This window comes from Leptodactylus fuscus, chromosome 3, assembly GCF_031893055.1.
Source record: "Leptodactylus fuscus isolate aLepFus1 chromosome 3, aLepFus1.hap2, whole genome shotgun sequence".
In the NCBI taxonomy this organism is placed as follows: Eukaryota; Metazoa; Chordata; class Amphibia; order Anura; family Leptodactylidae; genus Leptodactylus; species Leptodactylus fuscus.
In genome coordinates, this window is record NC_134267.1 from 118,578,337 (window position 1) to 118,596,734 (window position 18,398).

Here is an 18,398-nt window from a genome sequence, read left to right on the forward strand (position 1 = left end):
CCTGCACAAATTATAATGCCCCCCTCAATGGGCCCCACATAATATTATGCCTCTTAGTGGCTCTCACACAGTATAATGCCTCCTCAGTGGCCCCATACAATATAATGCGGATTCCGCCTCAAATTCTGATCAAAAAACGTCAACTGAACTCAGCCTAAGGTGCTGCAGTCACCGCAGCATCTAAGGGGTTAAATGGCAAGTATGCTTTCTGATTTATAATGAGAGGATAATACCACAAAAAGTCCATGGTACCCCTTCACCTGGGGTTGTCTGAAGTCACTATGGCTGCAGAATGAGAAATCATTCTCCCTTTCCCTACACACAGTCAGCAGCGCATGTTCCCTGCATACAGACCTCAGTTAGAGCTGGCAGTATATGCAGGTCCCACTTAAACTAGTGATAACTCTGATTCTACTGGAGCTATAGGTATGATCTTGATCTTTAGGCCGGGGCCCCACGTGGCGTAAACACATCCGTGCTGTCTGTTGCGTAAATGCTGAATAAAAATCATAGCGTTCTACACTCAACGCAAGGTGGATAGTAGAGATGAGCGAGTAGTGAAATATTCGAAAATTTGATTCGAGTACACCTCAATATTCGACTAATCGTTCGAATATCGAATCCCATTCTAGTCTATGGGAAAAACATGCTCATTTCAGGGAAACCAAATTTCAACCAATTGGAGTCACCAAGTCCACTATGACACCTCAGGAAATGATGCCAACACCTCTGGAACGCAACTGGGACAGCAGGGAAGCATGACTGGGGGCCTCTAACATGCCCAAGTCCCAGTATTATTATTATTGCTGATAATGATTTAGCCAGCCAATGGCTGTATACATTTTTTTACCAATGCCCTACGTTTTCCTATTTCCTGTCCCACCTCCCCTGCATAGTTATTGATGTAAAAAAAAGTGCCAGAGAAAGTGGGAGAGGAATCGAATTTTTACTGCGTTTACCGCGTGGTATTCGACCGAGTACGAGTATTTTGAATACCGCAGTATTTGATCAAACACCTACTTGAACGAATGCTACTCGCTCACCTCTAGTGGATAGGATTCTAGAAAATCGCACCCACACCTTGCAAAAAGATATGCACTGTGGACATGCTGCGATTTCCAAAACTGTTGAAGTTTCGGAAATCGCAACATGCCAATTATACCTATAGAAATGCTAGCGGCTTCCCTATAGGTATAATTGAAGCAGAAAGTCCACAGAGGAAACTTCTGCAGTCTTTCTGTGAAAAGCACCGCAGGAAAAACTTCAATGCGTTGTAGCTACGGTTTTTCCCATGTTTTTTTGCTCTGTTCCACTATGTTTGGCCTTAGCCCCAAAAAGGACCTTTTACTGCCTCCAAGTCCAGCTCATTACACCAATATATACATACTGCTGCATTGATTCTAGCACAGATGGAATTATCTTTCTAGCTCCCACCATTCCCCAGTATTGGAGCCTGATATGGAACTCTAGGATTTCCTTCATCCACAACACTCCAGTAATCATGTGACATTCATCCCCTGACACCTGTGTAGTAGCCTTGCTTCTTGTTGCGGTTTCAATAAAGTTTGTGCAATTAAAGGGGGAGGGAGAAAAAAAAGCTCTTCCTGTAAACCGTGCAGCCGTACGGGAATGACGTAGAGTGACGCTCCGCCCCTTTCACCGCTACTGTGCTCCCGGCCTTAGCAGCTTCCGACGCTTACATGTATGGTCGGATCGGGAGTGTGCCAGCGCAGCTCCCTCTCTGTCATCCCCCTGATCTCTGCCTTAAATCAGCTGACGAGCGTGTTACCTACTGGGGGTCACCTGGATACCGCAGGGCCGGGGCCGCCCGTGAAGCCCGAGTGTATGGTGGCCCCGGACCTTCTGCTTCCCCCGGGTCCGGTAACCACCGCAGCTTGTAGTCTAGGCGTCTGGCCGAGCTTCCTTTTGACTTGGTGAGGGAACGGCATGTCTGCCTCTTCCGCTGACATGATTGAAACCCCTCCAGTGCTCAACTTTGAGGAGATCGACTTCAAGGAGATCGAGGTGGAAGAGGTGAGTTGAGGGACAACAAGCGGAGGATGAGGCTGTGTCTTGCAGGACCTATAGCGGGAAGGGGCCCGAAGCTGTCAGCTAATGGCACTGTCACCTGCGCTTTATGTGTGTGTGCTCACAGGTACGTCTTGACTTGTTCCTGCTCCGTAGGACAAGTTCTGTATCAGTGATTATAAGGTTATATACAGGGGCCACACCATGGACGGGGTGCAGCTTATTCATGTGCCTTTGCAGAAAGTCTCTTTATAGCTTTTACAGGCTGCTCAACATTTGTTCTAAATCTGCTCCTCTACAAGCCCTGCAGTTGGTATCAGAGTGCAGACTAGGGATGTAGGGGAGATTGGAAAGATATTACAGCCCCTCTTCTATGATCCTCTGCCTGTTTTATAGTATCTCCATTTTTACAAAACTTAGATTTCTAGTACTTGAACACTTTATCTAGAATTGTCATTGTGGAGACAGTGGCTGGATACGAATACTGAATATAAAGGGAAAACACAGTAAGCCTACTAAGTGTGAACCCACAGTGCACAGATTTTCTCCATGACCTACTCACCGTCTGTCACTTACAGGGGAGAATACTTTGTAAAGTGACATGTGATGGAGCATACCCTATACATGCATATAGAATTGTGCCTCAGTATAGTGTGTGAAGGATATGACTGTATGGTATGGAGGCAGAGCAGTCTATGGGCTGTTGACATTTCCCAAGATCATAAAGGGGTGTCTAGATGAGTGTTCACACTACAAGCGCACACCCTGGATCTCTGTGTGCTTGTAGAGTCCAGTATAATCACATTCTATATTATTGAGATGCAACCTGGCCTGGCATGCCTAGTGTAAGGCTAGTTTTATAGCTGCATTATAGGGTCCATATTATGTCCAGAATCTCAAACCTGCTGGTGAACCCCCATATATGTGCATAAGAATTGTCTGTATCCAGATGGGGCGGGATGTGACTATCACTTGTATTTTCATATATATTACTGTTTTTGATAACCTACAAATACAGAGGGATAACCAGGAAACAGACAGATAAGGGCTCGTTCACATCTGCGCCCAGGACAGGAGTCCGTTCTGCAGTTTTCCGTTTCCTGCACAAAACTGGCCAGGAGACGGAGACCTGCCGGCATCTTTCAAACCCATTCATTTGAATGGGTTTCAAAAGTGTCCGGCCGTATGTGCCGGTGAGCGTTTTATGTTCTCCGTGGCGAAACCGTTTTTGTTGTTTGTTTGTTTTTTTTAAACCGGACACAGAGTGGGACATGCAGTGCTCTGTGTCCGGTTTTAAAAAAAACGGTTTCGCTGCGGAGAGCGCAAAACGCTCACGGCTGGACATGGAAACCTGAGAATGGAGTGCTGAATGCTGGTGTGAACCCAGCGTAAGAGGGAAGTATTTCTGCATGATCACAGGATGGGTTTGTTGTGTACAACCACTGACACATTGGTCTGTCAGAGGCATAGCTAGGAGTTCAAGAAAGGTGGGAAAACCTATCCAAGTGGGCCACCAAAACAGTTATATCAATATTATTACTATACAGTATATAGCGGTATATGCTGGCTCTGCATACCAGTTAGGTGGAGACAGTGCATTTACGTTTAGTGACTTATGTGGCTTATCTTACTGTAATTGTTGGCGTTTCTTGTCTCTTCCATCTGGGTTGCCATGACTTGTCTCTGTAAAGTTTGCATTACAGATATCTTTGGCTCATCACTTTTCCAGGAAAATCCCTTGTATGTATCTTTAAATGAATGCCACCCTCTGTTGATACTTCCTGTATGCCCTCTGTTGGTAAGTAGGCCACAGAAGGTTAAAGCAAAAAATATATACTCTCCTTTACCCAGTGCTCCAGTGTCTCCCACTGCGGTTCAGTGCTGCTGCTCCTGGGGTCTTGTTCTGGTGGAAGTCCTTGCTGCACGTGAACGCTGAGGCTAATCAGCGGCCTAAGGAACGGACAGGTAACGTCACAGGTGATGTATGTGAGTGATGTCCCAGGACCTTTCATTAGGCTGCTGATTGGCCTCAGTCCTTACATTTGGCGAGGACATCAGAAGAAGCACCAGGGCGTTGCAGGTATGACCGTGGTGGGAGACACCGGAGCACTGGGGATAGGGGAGTATGTTACTTATACCTATTTCCCTATAGGTATAATTCAAGCAGAAAGTTCACAGGGGAAACCTCTTTGGACTTTCTTTGAAAAGCACTGCAGGAAAAACCGCAGTGCATTTCCCCAGTGTCTTTTCCACTTTTTGCTGCAGCCTACGACAGGAATTGTCCTGGAATTTCACTCCTCATGAAGTAGGTTGGGGAAGCTAAAAATTTAAAAAAAAAATCGTACTTGCCTATCCCAAGTGCTCCGGTCCAGCATGTTCCATGCCATTCCTGGCAGAACTGTTGTGCTGAGGCCAATCAGCAGCCACAGGAAAGAAAGCAGTGATGTATGTGAGTAACTGCACCAGTACCTTTCCTGTTACCACTGGTTGTATGCAGCACAGGGCTTCCACCCACAAAGTCAAAACCCATACTGGAGTGCACCGTGGTGACTGCCTGGAACTAGTATGAGATATATATATAAAGTTTTTTTTTGTTTGTTTTTTTTTTCCATGTTTCACCTTCCCCAGGCTCCTCCCTGACTTCTGAAATTCCTGGACAACATCAATAATGCTCACCTAAAGTAATATAGCCTTGTACCCCATAGGTTAATACCCCCCAATCTAAGTGCTGCCTCCCACCCTCTTGTATTAATAGCAACCCCTTTGTATTACCACTGCTTGCTCCAATGACCCCTTATTAAGAATGCCCTCTTATATCACTATTGCCCCCTTAATAATACAGCAACTCCCCACCCCACCAAAAAAGAACTTGGTGACTTCATCTTGCTCCTACAGGCTGACATCCTCCAGGTTAAAAGAATAGTAGAGTTGGAAGCTGTGTTGTAGGTGTGTGTTTTTTTTTGTTTTTGTTTTTTTTTTCTCTCCCCTGCTCTTCTATATATTTCTATTGTATCAGTGTCTCCAAGACCAGATAAAATTGTGTGCGTTTATGGCATTTCAGGAGTAGGCACAACAAAGTTAGTGGGCCTGGGGCTGCCGCCTTGTCTTTGCTCTGCTAGCTATGCATCGGGTCTGTATAGAAGCCTGAGCCTTAAAATTGTGGGCTTATGTGTAAGACTGCAGTGTTACTTCATTTTTTTTTTAGTTTGGATACATTGAAGCAATTGAATGAATATTGGTTGCATTGGTGTACTTGGGACTGTGTAGCCCAAACCACCAACTCTGACTTGTCTATTCTCTTCACAGCCCAACTCAACTCCTCCTTAGACTGACAGCCATGATAAGACACTTGCAGTAAAGCTGCTCTAACTCATGAGTGATTTCCTGTGAGAGTAAATATGTAATATACAATGTATCTAACTATTCAATAGCAATAATAGTATAGTACACTCACTGGCCACTTTATTAGGTACACCATGCTAGTAACGGGTTGGACCCCTTTTGCCTTCAGAACGGCCTCAATTCTTCGTGGCATAGATTCAACAAGGTGCTGGAAGCATTCCTCAGAGATTTTGGTCCATATTGACATGATGGCATCACACAGTTGCCGCAGATTTGTCGGCTGCACATCCATGATGCGAATCTCCCGTTCCACCACATCCCAAAGATGCTCTATTGGATTGAGATCTGGTGACTGTGGAGGCCATTGGAGTACAGTGAACTCATTGTCATGTTCAAGAAACCAGTCTGAGATGATTCCAGCTTTATGACATGGCGCATTATCCTTCTGAAAGTAGCCATCAGATGTTGGGTACATTGTGGTCATAAAGGGATGGACATGGTCAGCAACAATACTCAGGTAGGCTTTGGCGTTGCAACGATGCTCAATTGGTACCAAGAGGCCCAAAGAGTGCCAAGAAAATATTCCCCACACCATGACACCACCACCACCAGCCTGAACCGTTGATACAAGGCAGGATGGATCCATGCTTTCATGTTGTTGACGCCAAATTCTGACCCTACCATCCGAATGTCGCAGCAGAAATCGAGACTCATCAGACCAGGCAACGTTTTTCCAATCTTCAATTGTCCAATTTCGATGAGCTTGTGCAAATTGTAGCCTCAGTTTCCTGTTCTTAGCTGAAAGGAGTGGCACCCGGTGTGGTCTTCTGCTGCTGTAGCCCATCTGCCTCAAAGTTCGACGTACTGTGCGTTCAGAGATGCTCTTCTGGCTACCTTGGTTGTAACGGGTGGCTATTTGAGTCACTGTTGCCTTTCTATCAGCTCGAACCAGTCTGGCCATTCTCCTCTGACCTCTGGCATCAACAACGCATTTCCGCCCACAGAACTGCCGCTCACTGGATGTTTTTTCTTTTTCGGACCATTCTCTGTAAACCCTAGAGATGGTTGTGCGTGAAAATCCCAGTAGATCAGCAGTTTCTGAAATACTCAGACCAGCCCTTCTGGCACCAACAACCATGCCACGTTCAAAGGCACTCAAATCACCTTTCTTCCCCATACTGATGCTCGGTTTGAACTGCAGGAGATTGTCTTGACCATGTCTACATGCCTAAATGCACTGAGTTGCCGCCATGTGATTGGCTGATTAGAAATTAAGTGTTAACGAGCAGTTGGACAGGTGTACCTAATAAAGTGGCCGGTGAGTGTATAAATCATTTCATTTTACATCGAGTCCCTTACCACTTCTGCTCAATCCGTTCCTAGCTGTGGCACAAAATAACACAGCAAAATCTGCAATAATACTGAAGCCAAAGGGTGTGGACGCCCCTTCCCCATCATATAACTTTTGACACTTTGTTCTAGTGATGGATCAAGTTTATCTTTTATTTTTTTTCCCCCTTGATTACTGCTGTATGTCTGTTACATATTTGGAAGTATTTAGATCAGTAGCCAGTAATGGATAATAGGATAAGAAGTTGCATACTATATTGGAGCTGTACCCCTGTGTTTATTCCTGACATATGCAGTTGCATACCTCGCCCATTGTTTGATAAAAAAATATTTGATACCCTTTAAATTGAAAAAGTCATAAACTATGCTTTTAAAAATTGTATTAGCACCCTGCTGTATTATGCCCATAGTAGTGTATACAAGCCAGATCTACATGACAAGGGTATGAAGCGGTAATGGGCCTGTCATATGTGACAGAAAAATATTAACACCACATGCGGTATTCATTATGTTAAAACCACCATTATAAGTCTGTGGGTTCCAGCCCCTGCCTCTGGTACTATGACAGATCGGTCACAGTTGGAATTATGTATGTCTGCTCCTATGATGGAACAGAAATAATGTAGAGTGTGTGTGTGTGTGTGTGTGTGGGGGGGGGGTGTTTGCCATAAGTTCAGGTTTTTCCTTTGTTTTCCCATACATTTCTTTATATCACATGACAAATCCGGTCTTAGCGGTGTATGGATTTTAAAACTTATTGAGAAAAATTATAAGTATGATGGAAATATTATATATTATAATACATTTCTGACATGGAATATATGATGTGTATCAATATTATTAAATGTCTGCAAGCAGAAAGCATTCCAAGGTACCCAAGTCGATTTTTCCAACATAAGTGAGAGCTGATGTGATTGGTTTTGTGTAAAATACATCTTTTTAATACCAAGGACCAAACTCCTGAAAGTGTAGACATGGCACTAGCTTCATACTGCTACAGTCACCCCTATTATTGGCTTGGAAAATCTGACTTTGTTTAGTCCTAAACGGATTGGTTTGTGCTGTATGTCTGGGATTACCAAGATTTATAACAGGTTTAGGCATAGACAAGGTATTAGTCAAGGGACACTGCACCAAGGATGAAGCCAGATGACTGTTGTCATTCATTTCTTAAGCTTGCGGTGTGAGTGTATAATTATGACCCAAATCAAAATCATGTTTAATTGAACGTTTTATCTCGATTACGACAAAAAAAAAAGAGAAAATTTGGACACCGACCTTTGTTAAATGCAATGCCCCTCCGTGACGAGGCAATGCATTTTGGTTGTTCAGGTATTGGCAATCCTGACTGCACAATGTACAGTTAGTGACATCTCCTAGGCCTCATTCACACAACTGCACGCTATCCCATTCTTTTCTATGGCCGCATATGCATGAGCGTGTATTTTTATGGTCTGGTGTATGGAGCTCTGAGCCAGTAGCAAAATTCAGGACCAGTCCTATTCCTGTCTGTGTTTTTATCTATGTGCCGTTCAATCACGGCCCGGTGATACTCACATGGGAAGGTGGAAGAAAAAAAAATGATTCAGGGATCTGCTGTGTAATCATTTGGAATCCTTTGTGTACCAAACCATCTTTCTCTTAAAACTGTTTGCAAGCAGACGGATACCAGACGCAGATGTGAACCCAGCCTTAGTGTGAGGCTGGATGGCATGGATGCAAAATAATTGAAATAGCTGGTGAGCAAGTTCACAACGATTAATTGAGCTTACTTTTAACTGTCCAGCTCTAATTCCGTATTCTGCAGCTATTTAGAGATATTGTCAACACTCTCCCAAATAGGGCTCACAATCTAAAAGTCCTATGTCTTTGGAGTGTGTAAAGAAACCCGTAAAAACAGAGGGAGGTCATACAAAACTCAAGCCGATGCCTTTGACCGGATTCAAACCTAGGATTCCAGTGCTGTAATGTGACAGTGTTAACCACTGAGCCACCGTGTAATGGTGACGGTTCATTTACCAAGATAAGTCAGAGCTGATGTGATTGGTCTTGTGTAAAATATCTTTTTATTGACAAGGATCGAAATGCCATTTTGGTAGGTCTGGAAAGCTTTTATTTGGAAAAGGCATTTCTGATCTCCTACAAGGGCATCCTTGGCATTAAAATATATGGCTCTTGCATCAAGCTGTATTACAGCAATGTGGATGAGCTGTATGTAAAGCACAGTGGTGACTCTGAATGTAAAGACTGGCTTGATACCAAATTTCTGGGAAAAGGAACCTTCCTCCAGGAACCATAATTTTATAGCTACCACTAAATCACTCCATTTAAGTAATTGGACATAAAATTATTAGTGCTTGTGCTGGTAATAAACCAATATGCTCACAGAATGAAAATGGTATTGTGCTCAAAGACAACAAGGGAGATTTAGCAAGACAGCAGTTACCACACTAGTCTTGATAATCCCTGTATCGGTGGAGGATGCGCCTAACTTATGATAAGGCACGTGACTCATCGTAAGGGCTAGTTCACACGGTGCAAGTCGGCAACGGATTTTGACGCGGAATCCGCCTCAAATCCGCTGCTCCCATTGACTTCAATGGGAACTGCTTGCTTGCTTTTTTTTCAACTAGTTAGTAGCAGAAAAAAAGAGAACTGCCCTATCTTGCCGTGGCGTCCGCGGTGCAAGCCTCCGGCCCATTCATTTGGGCCTAATCAATCACGGAATGCCAGTGCACTGCAGCGGCATCCTATCGCAGCAGCCATGATGGAATGTGTACACACGGAACCCCGTGTGAACTAGCCCTAAACCAGCAAGTGCTTGGCGTGTTACTATAGTTGCACTTAGCTTAAAGAATCAATACCGTGCATGTTACTTTCTCTGGACCTTTGAAAGAGTTTTCACCTGGCTCCATCTTGCTATAGCATGGAATAAACTAGAAATAAATAATTAAGATGGTGTAGAATAAACAATTACTGTCTCGTGCGTTTGGTAAATGACTAATGTCTTCTGTACATGTCTAAAACCATTGTATTAGTAATGGCCAGGGAAGGAATCATCTGTTATCTTGTATCCAGTAATCTACATAAAACAAGGCAATAGGCCTTCCCTGTGGAGTGATCATATCAGACAAATGTCAGACTTCCTTGACAGGGTTACCAGAACAGATCATTGGGGAGGTGCAATAAATATTGTTTATTTAAATTCCAGAACATTCTCTGATGCTTCCCTGTGCACAGACGCAACAAACTATGCACCTAGGGACCGAATACCGGAACAATCAGGTGGATGACAAATTGTGAACTTTGCAAAAATAGCTATCAGGGCCTAGCAGTATATCCTGTGCTGTAGCTGCGTTCTGTCTCTGTGGAACATGCAAAAAAAAAATGTTGTCCATTTTTGGCCCGTAGAAAATATAATCATCAGTCAGTTTAATTTTACATTGTCATTTTATTAGGACTTCCACACCGAGTTCTTTTGGGTGTTCCATATCTGTCTGTGACTTTATTTACAGCTTTTTATTGTTCCTTGAATTTAAGGGGTTGTCCAGTTTCATTATACAATCTTCCTATATATTTTCCGTTCCTGTTTTCTAGGTCTCTGCGTGCTGTTATTCATTCTGTTACTTCTAGTGAATAAAAATCAGTCCATGGTCCTGAGATATATATGGTCCATGGTCATGTGATATATATATATATGGTCCATGGTCATGTGATATATATATATATGGTCCATGGTCCTGTGATATATATATATATGGTCCATGGTCCTGAGATATATATGGTCCATGGTCATGTGACAGACACACAGGTGCACTGCTAGTTTATCACAGCACAGTGTTCAGACTATTGCCTGGTAACAAGCTTTGCTCCTGTGTGTCCATCACATGACCATGGACTGATTTTTAGCCACTAGAAATAAACAATGAATCATTGCAGACATGTTGCAAGCCATGGGAAATTGATACAGATAATATATTGGAAAATTGTACAACGTTTCATTAGACAATCAATAAAATTTGCTGAAACTTCTGGTGCTAGGTCGAGTAGTGATGAGCACATTGCTGTGTAGAAACATGACTTGTGGTTTGAGTTATATCGACTGCTTTGTAGTAGACAAGTTAAAGGGGTTTTCTGGGCAAAAAAAAAATTACCACATTAATAGAACTTTCAATAAATACCTTTAGCAGTGTTTTGAGTGATCTCTGGGAGCTCCTGGCGTCCTCTGCATTTGTTAATAAGGGTAGCTTTCTGTTTTCTTATCTTACAGCTACAGTGATGCATTGCTCTTTACTCAGATCCCTCCCTGTTTCCCTAGCTAGGCCACAAACTACTAGCCATAAGTAACTCAGCCCACTTTGGCTCTATTGCGCATGGATGGGAGGCCTTCGTCTGCTTGCACTTGCGCAATGTAGCCGAAGTGCCGACACTCCAGCTCTATTGCACAGAAGTCTACAGAGCACACTTTTCATGAAGAACCTTTCTGCTGTGGGAATAAGCCAGAGGTTTTCAGTTTAGTAATGAAATGTAACATAGTAGCCTATGCTAGGCATTACTGTAATTCAAAACTTCATACAGTTTTTTTTTTTTAGTAAACAAAAAACAAAGTATTGCATTAACCTAGGTTACGCTGGGTTCATACCAGCGCCTGAACTCAGTTTTCAGGTTTCCGTCGTCTGCATGCAGAAGACGGAAACCTGTCATGCGGAGTCTGGCCGTGAGCGTTTTATGCTCTCCGCGGCAAAACCGTTTTTTTTTTGTTTTTTTAAACCGGACACAGAGTACTGCATGTCCAACTTTGTGAACGGTTTAAAAAAACCGGTTTCGCCGCGGAGAGCATAAAATGCTCACCAGCGCTCACAGCCAGAGACTTTTCAAGCCCATTCAAATGAATGGGCTTGAAACATGCCGGCAGGTTTCCGTCTCCCGCCTCTGTTTTGTGCAGGAAACGGAGTATGGGCACAGATGTGAACAAGCCCTGACACTCACAGATTTATTTTAGTCAATGCTTGTTTAACTCTATTACATGGAGCATTCATGGATACTGTATGTGCCTGGTCGTTGGAGTGTTTGCTAAGTGTTGTCATTGGCAGCAGCAGATCCCTGTTCACATGCAGCAATTCTCATACCCACATGCAAAATGTGATCAACAGCAAATGAATGTATTCTTGTCAGCTGATCACTGGACATATGGACACATTTTTTTTTAAGCCATTTATGCCTTTGTGGTCGTAGTCTGCCCTACCCTTTAATGAAAGACATTTGCTTTTTTTGCTCCCCCACCCCCCCTTCCCCACCAATATGTTATGCTGCCCTTGCCACTTTTCTTTTTGATGGGAAAAGGGGGTCATGACCTAAATGGAGATCTTTCACGCTGTATTTATGACTTGCGCATTTTTGACATGGGGCAAAAAAGTTGCCAATACAGTCCAATACATGGGCAGGGTTATAAAGCATGTCAAGTAAGGGCTCGTTCACATCTGCGCCCGGTCTCCGTTCTGCAGGTTTCCGTATCCTGCACAAAACAGAGCAGGAGACGGAAACCTGCAGGACTCTTTCATTTGAATGGGCTTGAAAGATGCCCGGCGGTGAGCGTTTTATGCTCTCCGCCACAAAACCGGTTTTTTAAAACTGGACACAGTCGGACATGCAGTTATAAACCCCATTCAATCTGGCTTCACACATTGCAGTTATGCTGTATTTTAGTTGCTTTTGTGTTTTGTTTTGTTTTTTGTTTTGCATCTCAAGGCTGGTCTTATGCTGCTTTCCCACTATTGAGTTTATTACTAACTACAGTACAGTATAGTATGTGGCTGGGAGGACTCCTAGTATCCTACATGACTATAATACCTCTCCTGACATATGGGGCAGGCCAGAAAAGAAGGTGCTCGAACAGATCGAGACTTGGTAGTGTGAAGGAAGCCTTACATGGTGCTAAAGAATTGCATGCAGTTTTTAATTGAAATGAGTATCCTGTTTAGCTATACATTTCACCTCTATGACAGCCATTAAATTGCAAACCTTTTATTGCCATAGTAGATATGTGCTATTCATATCTGCATGCACTTCTTCTGTAATAAAACAATGTGTAAACTCAGCAAGTGTGCATCCAAGGTGGGGTCAAGTTAATCACGGAATGTAGTTGGATGACACTCAAACTGACATCAATGTGTATTCCTTGATGCTGTCACATCTATGGGGCTTCCAGATCCATTCTGCTCCGATAACGCACAGGATAGGATGTGCCCTATAATCATCCATGTTATCAGAAGGGAATAGATCCAGAAGCCCCATAGATGTGAATGCACTTGGATGTCACCTGACTGCATTCTGTGATAAAGTCTGCCCCCTGTGCGCATGGACCCTTATAACTAAAGGTACCAGTGGCTACATTACATGTATATGTATTATCCAGCATCCCACTGGGGTAGGGTTCACACTACCGTTGGTGTCTGCTCAGAAGGTGTCGGTTTAAAAAAGTATTTTTCGGACTATAAGACGCACTTTTTTTCCCCAAAATTTCGGAGGAAAATGAGGGTGCGTCTTATAGTCTGAATGTAGGTGGAGGAGTGGGTTTGCAGCATGGCCAAGCTACTGCCACCGCTAGTTTTCTTCAGCGGCAGTAGCGCGGCAATCTGCAGGCCCCGTCAGCTAAGACAGTCCCCGGCATCTGCTGTAATAGACCGGCGGATGCCGGGGAGAGTCTTAGCTGCCGGGGCCTGCAGATTGCCGCGCTACTGCCACCGCTGGTTTTCTTCAGCGGCAGGAATGTGACAATACTGCAGGCCCCGGCAGCTAAGACACTCCCCGGCATCCGCCGGTCTATTACAGCAGATGCTGGGGACTGTCTTAGCTGCCGGGGCCGCGCTACTGCCGCTGAAGAAAACCAGCGGTGGCAGTAGCGCGGCCATGCTGCAAATCCACTCCTCCTCCACAGGTCCCGGCAGTCAGTTAGCCCCCCCCACCGGCCCCATACCTTTAGTGATGCAGGCCGGCTCCTGCACGGCGAGGCCGCAGGAGCCGACCTGTTCCGATGACAGCCGGGAGCCTAATGAAGGCTCCGAGGCTTGTCATAGCTATATATTACTATCGCGGCTGGTCTATGACCCTCCGCGATAGTAATGTATAGAATCTCCCATAGACGGCAATACACTTGTATTGCCGTCTATGGGACTTGCAATCAAATGATTGCAGGTTCAAGCCCCCTAGGCGGGGGATATTAAAATAGTAAAAAAAAAAAAAACACTTAAAAAAAATATAATAAAAAATAAATAAAAGTTCACCTCCTTTCCCTAGAATACATATAAAAGTATAACATTACTGTGAAACATACACATTAGGTATCCCTGTGTCTGAAAATGCCCGGTCTACTAATATTTTTATGTACAGTGAACGTCAAAATCAAAAGTGCTAAACTGACGGGTTTTTCTCTCTGTTTTGCCTCTGAATTAAATAAAAGGTGATCTAAGCAATAAACATTTCCCAAAATGGTATATCTAAAAAGTACACCTGGCCCCACAAAAAAAAAACGCCCTATACATCCCCGTACAGCTGCAGGGTCACCTGTCAATGTGGCCTTGCAGCTGTTCCAAAACTACAACTCCCATATATTAAATATTTTACCATTTTTTTTCCCTATTTTCTCCTCTAAAAGTAGTGTGAACACCCTCTTACATGAGAAATTTATTGAGAACAAACATCAACATGATATTTCATCATATGTAATTTTGCAAATAAAAGGTACAGGTGGTCTTTTTTGAGACTTATTTTTTTTATTTTACCGTACTTTAATTTAAAGGTTTTCTGTCCCCTAGCTTTTACCAGCTCATATGTATTACAGTACGGTGAAGGCTGCTTGATCTAGTTTTGTCCTCTATCGTGTGAGTGGTTAACAGGCCAGTCTGACCATACATGAGGGAAATCTAAGCTTAACTTTTCTGTTTCAGGTCTTTGTTGTGTACATTGTATGAAATGGTCCTCTTGGTTTGTTTGTTTTCTGTTGTAATATTGTAACGCATTTCTACTCAATGTAGTTTTACATATTCAAGGTTCTGGGAATTTGTATGTTCCATAAATCACACAGATATGACTTCTTTCTCAACAGGTAGTGGGAAGAGGTACATTTGGTGTTGTCTGCAAGGCAAAATGGCGTGGAAAAGATGTGGCTATCAAGCAAATTGAAAGTGAATCCGAGAGGAAAGCCTTTATTGTTGAGGTATAAATCATAATACTGATAAAAGGGTTAATGAAAACCATTCTCTTCATACTGAATGTATATCTCAGCTGACTTGTCCCAAAATCTAATTGCAAACTTGCAAAGGGATGGGTACTTGTATAATAACATAATAATATGTTAGAGACCACAGAATTTCAAGGCTTTTACTTGGGGTAAATCCTGAGTTGCTGAATACATATATGGCCATCTCAAAGACTAGGGCAACACAGACTAGTTGGCCTAACCTTTCCAGCTCTAGGCTAAAGCCCCACGTTGCAGAAACACAGCTTGCTTTTTTTTTTTTTTTTTTTTTTTTTGGTGCAGACTTTTTCTTGCAGTTTTTTTGAGCCAAAGCCAGGAGTGGATTGAACAGAAGGGATAAATATAAAAACTCCTTATGTATTTCACACTCCTTCTATAAACAAAAAAAAAAAAAAAAAATCAGCAAAATCTTCCACAGAAAAAGCTGTGTTTCTGCAATGTGGCCTCAGCCTTAATCTACTTCCAAAGTTTAGAATGATTCGGCAATAAAACTTGCTTATCTTTACTTGGCTGACTGAAGAATAAAATTATATGCATTAGATGAAATGTATACACAATATAGCAGAAAAACAAGCATATCTTTTTGAGGTATGCAAAATTCAAGCATGAAACAATCTGTCCAGAAACATTAATTTTCATTCCTCTTTATTTTATTTCAGCTCCGCCAGTTGTCACGTGTGAATCACCCAAATATTGTGAAGTTATATGGAGCTTGCTTAAATCCGGTAAGGATTGCTTTTTTTTATATGTTAAATGGTCACTAAATGTTAGAGCAACTTTTATATTTATCTGATAGCCAATGTTCTAAATGGCATATATGTTTAACCCCTGTGACAAATGTTGGGAGATCAGACATGGCACCTGCTGAGGAGCTGCGTCCCAGTGTCTGGAAATGCAAAATTATAACTTAAATACTTTTCCTAAACGGTGAACCTAGAAAAATTCAGTAAGAAGCAAATCAAAATTTAAGACAAAACCCAAAATGGTATCTATAAAAACTACAATTTGCCACACAAAAAAGACCCTTTACACAGCTCCATACATGGAGATCCATAAAAGGTGTCAGTGTCAAAATATACGTAATTGTAAGGAGATTTCTTTTTATTTTATTTTTTTTTATTTTTCCAGCTTCCCAGTATATTGAACATAATATTAGTGGTTGTCCCAGTAAAAATTTTATATTTGAAATGGGCCATGGGAGGTGGGGAAAAAAAAAAAATTATATATATATATATATATATATATATATATATATATATATATATATATATATATATATATATATATATATAAATAAATATAATTTTTATTTTTTTTTCTATAATCTATATATTCTCCTTCTCCGGTATGGTCAAGCCAGTCCTTTGTAGTCTTCTGTCGTAATTCACCGCACATGATCCCTGAGGCTGCTGAACATTGAGGCCATTCAGTGTCTTCAGCCGAGGAGATCTGTTTCAATTTTCAATTTCCCAGCAGGAGGACTGGACCGTGCTGGGAGGACATAAAATTTTACCTAGACAACCTATTTTAAAAATCTTTACTTTTACCTGGACAACCTTTTTAAATGGTTTGATACTAAAAAGTATAATGTCCCGTAAAGATTAACCCCTTATGGCAGACAAGGGTTAATGTCATTGTTGTATGTCACACCACACTTTAAAAAAAAAAATAATGTTTTACAATTTCCCTTTATCTTTATTTTTTTAGGTATGTCTTGTTATGGAATATGCTGAAGGAGGCTCATTGTATAATGGTAATAATTTCATTTATCCTTGCCTTAAAGTGCTGGGGTACTGGGTTCAAGCCAACCAAAAGCAGCAGCTGCATGTAGTTTGTATTTTCTCCCTTTGTTTGCTTGAGGTTCTTCGGGGTACTCCAGTTGCCTCCCACAAGCAAAAAATATACTGACGCTAGGTTCACACCTGCGGTCAGCTTTCCGTTCTGTGCTTTCTGTCTTCTGCATGCCAGAAGGCGCAAAGCACAGACCGGGTCCGGCCGTGAGCGGCGGTGAGCGTTTTATGCTCTCCGCCGCGAAACCAGGATTTTTTAATCCGGGCACAGAGTACTGCATGTCCGACTCTGTGTCCGGATTATAAAACCCGGTTTCGCGGCGGAGAGTATAAAACGCTCACCGCCGCTCACAGCCGGACATCTTTCTCACCCATTCAAATGAATGAGTGAGAGACTCCTGCAGGTTTCCGTCTCCTGCTCTGTTTTATTCAGGAAACGGAAACCTGCAGAACGGAGACCACAACGCAGATGTGAACGAGCCCTTATTGGTAAATTTGCTTCCCCTAGACCAACTGACCCTTTGGTGTTGGAGATGAGTGTCTGTACAACAGCCATTAACTCCCCTACTCCACAACACTCCCTACACTTTGAGTTCCTTGTGCATGGTTTGCACAATGGTAGTCATTGTCATTTTTCTATGTGATAGAATACAGTATCTCATTTGTGTGTTGCACTTGTTTAATGAAGACCTTTTTTGTGATTCTTTTCAATGTAGTCTTTGATTAATGGGACGTTACCAGAAACTCACATTCAGACTACACATTATGTATACACCCTCCAAGTTGTATAGAGCCACAGTACAGTATCCATGTAATTCTAGATGGTCTGTAGTACCTCTGCAAGCCTAACACTCACAACATTTTTTTTTTTTTTTTTATTTCCATATTAATCCATCTAGAAAAAAAATTCTTGCTGTTTTCCATCAGGCAGCATGTTATAGAGCAATTTTCCTTTTGGAAAAATTACTTCTAGGGAAAAGTTTTGCCACTGTTATCACAAAATATGACTAAGGATATTGTGGTTCACATAGTGTTGTGGCTCCATTGAATTTAAAGTTTTCCTGCTGACCTCAAATTATGGGTAAAAAAGTATTAGATAGTGTTGACAGAATGATGGGTCTGTAGTGCTGCCTGAGTGAGATAGGCAGTGTGAATGTTTCTTATCTTGAGTTACAGTCCTTGTTAACCCTTGTCACTTAGAGATACTGGGTAGAAGTACAGTCACATTAAAATGGCAAAAAAACGACGCCCTGGATTATTAGGCCCAACATCCCAGGCCTGCTGTACTGTCTTCAGCTCTAGTCTGCTGCTAGCATTAAACGGAGTCTATCATTCGAAAAACACCTTTAGAACTAATGGCACGTTGGAATAGCCTTTAAAAAGGTTATGCTACTCCTACCTTTACATTCTCTTTTCCCCGCCATTTGTGATAAAATCCGTTTCTTCTGTTATGCAAATTCCGATCACAGAGCACCAGGTGCATTCCCCTCCGAACCTTCCCCCTGCATCATATCCTTCTGCTGCCCCTTAGCTATTTGTGTTCTCTATCTTCTTCTCTGGATCTTCTGCATTTCACAGGCATCAGATGCTGAGCTGTACAGATGACAAATCTCGTGCATGCGCAATGGATC

General features: G+C 42.4%; 1 protein-coding gene across 4 annotated transcripts in view; it reads left to right on the forward strand.

The window, feature by feature from the left end:
• Positions 1-1,622: 1,622 nt before the first annotated feature.
• Positions 1,623-18,398, forward strand: part of MAP3K7 (mitogen-activated protein kinase kinase kinase 7) — a 43,060-nt gene continuing 26,284 nt past the window's right edge. For all 4 annotated transcript variants that reach the window (XM_075268202.1, XM_075268203.1, XM_075268205.1 and 1 more), the window contains exons 1-4: positions 1,623-2,034; positions 14,825-14,935; positions 15,637-15,702; positions 16,685-16,730. In XM_075268202.1, coding sequence (XP_075124303.1) covers positions 1,948-2,034; positions 14,825-14,935; positions 15,637-15,702; positions 16,685-16,730 — 310 coding nt within the window. In that variant the 5' untranslated portion in view covers positions 1,623-1,947. The remainder of the gene's footprint in view (positions 2,035-14,824; positions 14,936-15,636; positions 15,703-16,684; positions 16,731-18,398) is intronic.